This window comes from Scardinius erythrophthalmus (assembly GCF_964197995.2).
Source record: "Scardinius erythrophthalmus genome assembly, chromosome: 19".
Classification (NCBI taxonomy): domain Eukaryota; kingdom Metazoa; phylum Chordata; class Actinopteri; order Cypriniformes; family Leuciscidae; genus Scardinius; species Scardinius erythrophthalmus.
Window position 1 is genome coordinate 26,072,564 of NC_138239.1, and position 8,787 is coordinate 26,081,350.

Consider the following 8,787-nt stretch of genomic DNA (forward strand, 5'->3'; position numbering starts at 1 on the left):
TGTCTGAGAGATTTAATTCTGGTGGTACAAAGACTGCAGCCTTTGATCCAATTACAATGTATGTATATCCCGGGTCACTTCCTGTCCCACAGTCGTAGCCTAAGGAGTGGGGCCGCAATCACGACTCTGTCCAATTATTGAGTTTGTGCCCTAAAGCCACTCTTTCTTTCCACATCCTTGACCGTGTGTGTATATCTGTGTGCTTGTGTAACCGTTCGTCCTGGGCTAATGTTTCAGAGCGGTTTGAGAAGGGTCACCAGCTGTGTTTCAAACATCTGTTCCTCATAGAAGCAGCCATGGATCCCATTTCCTCGATCCCTGTCATGTTTAGAGAGAGAGATTAAGCTTTGTGCCGTCTACTGAGGGTCTCCTCCTCTCTTTGACTCATCTTCACCGCCTGCTTAGCTGCAAATCAAACAAAACTGTCTGAGCCATTGGTTGACTTTGATGGACAGGGGTTTGAGAGGTGCAGTGTTTTTCATTAGACACGCTTTCGTGGAAAGGGGGGTTTGCGTCAGAGCTGGAAGCGCGACTCATTTATTCCGATGAATATAAACAGCGTCTGTTCCTTTTTAATTGGAATTTAGATACAAGTATCCATCCTTTCCAGAAAAGAAGATTGTTTTTTTTTTAATTGGAAAAAGCCTGAATTTAAAGCAAAACCTTTTTAAAAACTATACACATCTTTGGATGCAAAACATGAATTAGCTTAAAACCTGCCAGAATCGCATTCCCGATGTAAATTCTTGATCCATTTCACAGATGCATTTTCAAACAAATCAGATGTCTGTTTTGAGTTCTCCACGCGTCTGACTAATGAGCTAGTTGAGAAATGTGACTTCAGCCTCTTATAGAAGCAGCTGTGGAGTCTATTACCAGAAATAATGTTTAAACACATGTTTTAGAAAAACCTGTAGATCATTCTTTGAGTCATGTATATTTTCCCACATCTTAGTGAAATGTCGGTCTTTTTATTTCCTATTAGATTACATGCATGTATAGGGTAATTTATGCATTTGTAAAAATAAATTAGAAATAGATTTTTATAGCAATAGTCAATCAAGTGCATTTGAAAGTACACAATGTTTTTGTTTGAACAACAGTAGAGGGCAGTCACTCCACCTGAGTCCCTTTAAATCAGATGCGCCTTTCAGAAATCTTAATTATAACATTAATTATCTGAAATGCATGTCATTAACGGTAATGCAATTTATTAAACATTATTTAGGTCATTATATCTGCCTCGTGCATTGTGTCTTTGTATGGCCACTGGTATTTTCCTGTTCTTTTAGAAATTATACCAAAGTAATAACATTTATTAGACACTACCGCCGTGGTATCCTTTAGTATACCGTGTTCATGTAAATATCATGTGTATAAGAATATGGCAGTCATACAGCCCCTAATCTCATCACTGTACCACCATAGTACTTTTTTAAATAAACTGATGTATATGAAATTGATTTTAAGACAAAAATGAAAGTGCTTACTTATAAATCTCATCATATTTTGTAGGCTTGGGTGTGTTTACATGTATTTATTTCTCATGTACTGTAGCAACCTGCCAATGCTACAATATGTGGTCCTGTTTTTGTTGAATATGATAATTAAGAGTTGGGATAGTTAATACTTTCTATGATTTTGCTTGTAATCTGAATAGTATAACCCATCTAATGCAAATCTTGATTCTGTTTAAAGATCATGCATGAAAGGACACCTCCATAAGTCAGAGGAGGAGGGAGTGGAGTGAACAGAACTGAGCGGGCATTGGGACCCCGTGGCCTCCTCAGCAGCGAGGTTTCCTCCGTGCGCGCGAGTGTGATTGAGCTCTTCCCTGCAGGACACATTCAGATCCCAGTATCAGCCGGACGGGACACATCAACGCCCTCTCTATCCCTCTGTCTGTGGATTTGGACTTTTTATACTGAGCTTCAGAAGGGACAACAAACTTTTCTAAATCAAAATTTATATCACAAACAGTCCCGTTAATTTTTTTTTCTTCTTTTTTCTCAGATTTTTTTGGATTCTTTTTTTTTTTTTTTTGGTTTTGATGATCACTTTTAATACATGGAGATTATATGACCATGTCATAAGTGTTTCTCAGATGCACTTAGTTCATAAGAAGAATCTCCATCAGATTATTATCGGTGGATATATAAATGAATGAGCTGTCAGAGATGCTGGTGTCCAGGGATTATTGCGCGCTCATGATGCGGGATCGGAAGGAATGCGACGCGCGCTCTGGTGAAGTGGAGCGGGTTCGAACCCGAGAGCGTGTGGACGCGACTGTTGCGGGTCTGACCGAGCTGGAGTATCTGAGGCAGAGACAGGAGCTGCTGGTCAGGGCTGTGTTGAACTGTCAGGAGAACAAACCCTGTCTTACAGTGGAGGACAGCTATCTGAACACTGAAGAGAAACTTCTGGAGGAGAATATTTTATTACTCAGAAAACAATTGGTGAGTAATAGAAACTGTTTTATTATTGTTGTTGTTGTTGTTGAAGTAGTCTATATGTAGTATAGCGCAACATCTTTTTTTTCCACCTGTATTTCTGATTTTTTTTTTTTTTTTTTTTTGGCATTGACATTTTTAGATTACATCATTTGACCTTTTATTTTAATCGAATAACCCTTACAAGAGACCATAGTACAGTGATGGTATCTGATTATTGTAATACTAGTAAGTACTAGTACTGAGTACTGTACTTTTCTTTGTACCATGGTACTAAATTTAGTACAATGTGCCATTGTATTTGCATGGAATACCATGGTACTACCAGGGTACATGGTTAATGCATTGAGCATTTTCATAATTTTAAATTATAATTTAAAAATACATTTAGTTGGATTGAGATCAATTAAAATAATTACAAGTATATGAACATGTTTTTGTCTATTAAATTTTGGGTTTGATTCGTCTTGCGTCAAATTGCAAAACATAGAAAACGTATTTGGAAGATGAATACTAGTATAGACAAAATAGTATCTCTTTTTTTTTTTTTTTTTTTTTTTGCATTTAGTCATGTGACACCAGAAACGCAAGCGCTGTAATCATTAGAATGACATTAAAACAAAAAGAGAACCATTTAAATCAAACTTCCTGGAGGTAGTAGAACATCCCTGAGTTTCTAATGCAAGTCTAGGAGGGGGTCTGACAGGCCTGAATAAGATTAGTTGATGGGCTTCAATGGAAATGAACTTTTTACAAGCCCAGCTCAAGCCCCCTGCTGTCTTTAGAGGATGACCAAGATTAAATTTAACAGTTGGGCCAAAGACACCTGGTTCCACTTGAGGTATTTGCAAACATTTCCATTATTGTAACCCTACGGGGTTCATGCATTGTGGCTAATGTATTGTATACAGAAAAGAATTACAAGGTTTGGGTTTATTTCCTGGCTTTGCTAAAGCCTCAGACATGTACACAAGTGGCTTGAGTCTTCCCTGCTGTAGTTTGGGATAATTACTCTTGTTTATCTTGAGGTCAGTTTGTTTGCAGGCCTCACACCCAGAACTACATTAAAGTTAATGGCAATGTGTGGATCATATAATGCCTGATGTCCTTATGATTTCCCAAAAACAAACAACCAATCATGTGTGGTCTTTGACTGAGCTGAGCTTGTGCAATGAATTGAGTATAAACCAGAGATGTAGACACCATCGTCCAAAACCCAAGCCCAGGCCATCAAGAGTGGTCTGGGGTTAATTTGATGCCGTTTCAAAATAACCGTCGGTGTGCTCTGCAAATGGCACTTTGTGTAAAAATGGTCTGCACACCACCAGCATGCTGAGAGCTCAGGGCCCATAAATCACTTGCAGCCCGCCTGTCAGGACCAGGCTTTTTTACAGCCTCGGTCTGCAGCGGAGGAAACGCCATTCCACTGCTCCATATAGCCTGGAATCTGCACTGCATTACCTCCCCTGTCAGCAAACAGCAGTTAAATTTTGCAGCAGATAACATGCCTCTGATTATAGGTCATTTGAAGTAATGTCCTTCTGCTTTGAAGGGGCCACATTTTCCTCAGTCTGCCGTTTCGCCATGCTTAATTTGGAATGCAGCACATGATACGGGTGTTGTCAGATGCATCCAATTGCTCGCAAGCGGTGTGTCGAAGTTGAATGGTTATTCCCATGCGAGGTGTGACTCTAATTTAGTTCATTACATCTGTCTGATCAGTGGCATGAGGCCACCGGCATTGAGACGTAAATTGTGAAATGCAACTGTTTGCAGATTCTTGTTTGGGCTGCAGGGCAAAACCTTCTAAATTAAATACCAAACAATTTTACCATTTATGAAGCTACTAAACATTCATGAAATATTTTCGATATGTATTGTTTCTTTATAGAACTGCCTTAGGAGACGAGATGCAGGTTTGATCAACCAGCTCCAGGAATTAGACAGACAGATCAGTGACCTGCGGTTGGACACAGAGACTTCGAATGAACACGTGGAAACGGACAGCCGGCCAAGCTCAGGTTAGTATCTTTTGTGGAGCCATAGCTCTTTAAAAGGGTCTTGAATTCTGTGCACTGCATGTTTTATCGTATTATCATTAAGGGTTGGCAGAATTGATTGCCTGCAGAATCGTCCGCATAAAACCAATCTAAGCAATTGGCGTAGGCAGAAAGGATTTCCAATAAAACTGATTCACAAGCACAGGAAAGCATTTCTAATGATTGTTAATCTTCAACAATCACCCGAGGGTAGTAATCAGACGTCCTGTTCGAATTATTTAACTTTGCAAAAGACTTTGTGCTTTGGGCCTGTAGTAGCATGTGTACCTGTGAGCCCTAATGTCTGTTTGAAACTGTTTAGCTGTTTTGCTTAAGCACTAATTTGGTAATGTGAACAATCTGCACCCTGTGCCAGAGCCTGCTACAGCTACATCAGTTTACATTCCAAAAACGAGAGGTCATTTTAGTGCTGGAACTGACTGCACTTTTGTTGGAGGAAGGTTATATAAAGTGGAGATTGATTACGTGTGTGTATGCTCCTCTCTAAAAAGTCTTAATTGTTAAAATGGCCTTATACTGTAACTTCTTCTAAAGTGTATATAGAGTTCTTCAACCTTTAGCTATTTTGGTGCTGTTTGTAGTAGTTGTTATGGTTTTATTCTTCACCATTTTAATGCTAATATCAATCGTGATGTATGGAGATCTGGTTCCTAGCTCTATTTCCTCAGGCAAATGTATACCTTCCTAAACGCGTAATTGTAAAAAAAATCGTAATTGAAAGTAGAGAGCTCAGTTAAGAGTGAAAGAGCACATCACCTCATTCCTGAAGATGTTAAATTAATGTGTTAATGTCTCACGCTCTCTCTCCCAGGCTTTTACGACCTAAGCGACGGTGCTTCTGGATCCCTCTCCAATTCCTCCAACTCCGTCTTCAGCGAGTGTTTGTCCAGTTGTCGTTCCACCACCTGCCTGTGCACCCCCCTCGACACCTCGCTCTGTGCCTCTGAGGGAAGGCTTAAGCCTGCAGGTGAGAGTCTCCTTGTGACGATTTGAAGTTTCTGGGTCATTCAGACTGGTCTTACCCATCAGCGCTGTTCCAAGCATTCTTGAAACACTGTTCCCTTCTCTAGCTTTGTTATGCAGAACTATTTACTTAATGGTGATTTCTTCCTCCAGGCTTAGAAGCTGGTATCACAAAGAAGGGACACTCTGTTCATTTGTTTCTAGTTTCTTTAAATGACATCTGTTTTTGTGTTGCATTACCGTTAGCAGAGAGCATTCTATAATCACTTAAGCTCAACTGTGCAAATAGAGGTGAAACAAGAGAAGTTTGGTCCCAGATAGAAACAGTTTCACAGCCGTGCTGATGGCTCTCCCAGCCACACCTATAAGCTAGCAACAAAAGGCTCATTAGCACATCAAAACTAATCAACCACCCACCCAGCTGAGCACTAGAACTCTATGAATCAGATGTACTCTCCTCTCACATGCCATAGCATAATTAAAAATGAGCGGTTTTAGTAATCTGACATTACATCTTCTTGTAGTATTAACTGTTGTGTCCTCTGGGATTTGCAGATGAGCTGGGCGTTTGTGCAGAGTGTGATTGCCAATGCGAAGACTCAAGTTCTGGAACAGTCCGCAGGTCTCTTTCTGCATCTTACTCCCCTTCCCCGGATGATGGCCTTTCCAAATTCCACTCTGATCTCATTGCCAAAAACGGTAATGATGTTTACCGGTACCCCAGCCCGCTCCATGCAGTGGCTGTCCAGAGTCCCATCTACTTCCAGTCCATGACTAGTCACCTAAAGGACGATTGTAGCTTCTCCAAGGTTGGTGAAGCATCGAGTGATGAACAGAAACCTGAGCAGGTCATGGGCACCCAGAATTCATCTTGGCATGCCTCTCAGATGCTCCCAAACAAAAAACTGGATAGTTATATCTTTGGGCTACTTCAGAGGAGGGCACAACCGTTGAGGACCAGCAAACCCAGAACAAGCATCAACACTGACCCCTCCAAGAGCATTTTGAGGCAGGCTAGTCTTTGCTCACGGGCCCCTGCTGCTGTCCAGGCCCAGCATAGGACCTCTGACCTCAAGCCTAACTGGCAGACATGTTTACAAGATGCATCAGCAGCTAGCACTGAGCCAAGCACAGCTTCGCCCCAAAGACAGTGGTCTTCTGAGTCTCCAAGTCAGCCACAGAACGGTTACTCAATCACCAATGATAATAACACTAGTTGCCTCTTAAAGAAGAAAGTTTTTGGAGCCAGTAAAGGCCAGCCGTTAAGTGTTGCAACGAAGGACTGCCAGGATTTAGGCAGCCCGAATGCAGTTTCCTCTCCCAAACTCAACAAGCATTCTTATTACACTGTGGAGGACAATAAATCAGGACAAGCAATGAAAGCAAGTCCTCTTAAGAGGAGTCCTAAAGCTCAGGCTCCAGGAAGTTGTGGTGAAGACGCCGAGCAGCTGGCTCCAGAGTTGCTCAGTCTCGGTTCTTCTTCGCAAAGCCAAGACGAGGGAGGTCAAATGGTCAGTGCCCAGTACATCGCTGCTCAGAAACAGAATGTAAATCTCCGCAAGGGTGGCACCAAGAACATCAAGATTGTCAAAGTGAAAAATTCCACCAGTGCAAAAAGTAGACCTCATGTGTCCAAGCATGTTTCCGAGATTGGTCGTGACAAGCATCGGACAGGATCTAGGAGGTCTCGACAAGTGGACGACGTCCACCACTTGCATAAATCCTACAAGAAGTCCTCCTCAAAAGCCAAGAGAATCCCTGCCCCCATCCCCGAAGAACGAATCCTGGAGAAGCACACCAGTTCCACAGGGGGTCGATCTTCTTCCCAGAGACACCATGGACATCACCGACATCATGAGGCAGTGTTGGCCAAACCCAAGTACAAGCGCAACGACTACCATCGGCGACCGAGGGGTCTCTATGAGATCCCATACGAGGAGGCTTACAGGAGGGCTCACTACAGACAGAAACAAGAAATGCTGGGCCACATGTCAGCCATGCACCTGCCGTCTAACGCACACTACACCAGCCCCTATGCTTACGTTGGCAGCGACTCTGAATATTCAGCAGAGTGCGCCTCTCTCTTCCATTCCACCATTCTGGACACAAGCGAGGATGAGCGCAGTAACTATACCACCAACTGTTTTGGGGACAGCGAGTCGAGCGCTAGCGAGGCGGACTATGTAGCTGAGAGCAGCACAAGCAGTGACTCTGAGGGCAGTGCAGGGGTCAATTGGCCCCAGCTCAACCAGGCGGGTGCAGGATCCCACGGAATGACGTCAGCACAGGCTAAGGCATTTGTCAAAATCAAGGCTTCCCACAATTTGAAGAAGAAGATCTTACGTTTCCGATCAGGCTCGTTAAAACTCATGACCACAGTGTGAGAGTCTTGAGGGACACAGAGATCAGTTAGGATGCAGCCAATCAAATTGGCTTCACTCCCTTATCAAACAATCAAGTGCCTAGACAGAAATCAGCTGCACGGCCTAAAACTGCCCGTCTGTCAGCTGGGAACGCAACTTCTGTCCAGCACAACGCCTTCCCCTGCACTTTTCACCCCTTTGATGTCATTGTCTGTAGCCTTTTTGTTTTGTATTTATTATAAGTTCAGCGCTTGCTGTGATGCATCTACATAGCAAGTACTATGTAAATGCACTGTTCATACATGGTTTACTTTACTAAAGATATTTATAACTTAATATATTTGGTTAGCCATACATGGAAAAGAACAGGAAGTATGACTGAACTGAAGCAGTGTATTACAGACAGTCTGTCTGAGAAATGTTCACCAAGCCTAGTTCACCTGCTGATCATTAAGGGCTTTTGTTAAATGCACATTAAATATGCATGAGCAACAGCTTTACCCATTTACCTTATTAGCTGTAAATGACCCTTTTGTAAAATAAATGTTAATGTATGTTGATTTCTTGTGTCTTTATTCTTTATTAAATCCCATTGTTAAAATCATTCAGTGGTGTCTTTGTTTATTTGATGTAATGGCTGTGTTTCTCTGTTCTTTTGAATCCAAGAAACCATGTTAAAGTACCAGCGCATGTACTGAACAATCCTAAAATGGCACCCCTGTTTATTTTTATAGTCTGAAATTAGAATTTTCCAATGTCAAGGCCATGTTTAACCAAACTAAACCCCCTGCTAGAGGAGGCTGTAGTTAAATGTGGCATCTACTTATAGTCTCTGCAAGTGTTTAGTAAACAAACACTTAACGTTCTTCCTCCATGCCATTTGGGTATCATCGTTCAGGGACAGCAAACTCACAGACATCGGCATCAGCAGTGCAGTCTGTCTCCTTCAGC

General features: G+C 42.1%; 1 protein-coding gene across 1 annotated transcript; it reads left to right on the plus strand.

Moving 5' to 3' along the window:
- The first annotated feature begins 1,831 nt into the window (after positions 1 to 1,831).
- Positions 1,832 to 8,433, plus strand: dact1 (dishevelled-binding antagonist of beta-catenin 1). Its single transcript, XM_081347259.1, has 4 exons — positions 1,832 to 2,456; positions 4,342 to 4,471; positions 5,322 to 5,477; positions 6,029 to 8,433. The coding sequence occupies exons 1-4, from the start codon at positions 2,160 to 2,162 to the stop codon at positions 7,855 to 7,857; spliced, it is 2,412 nt and encodes an 803-aa protein (XP_081203385.1). The 5' UTR covers positions 1,832 to 2,159; the 3' UTR covers positions 7,858 to 8,433.
- Positions 8,434 to 8,787: the final 354 nt, after the last annotated feature.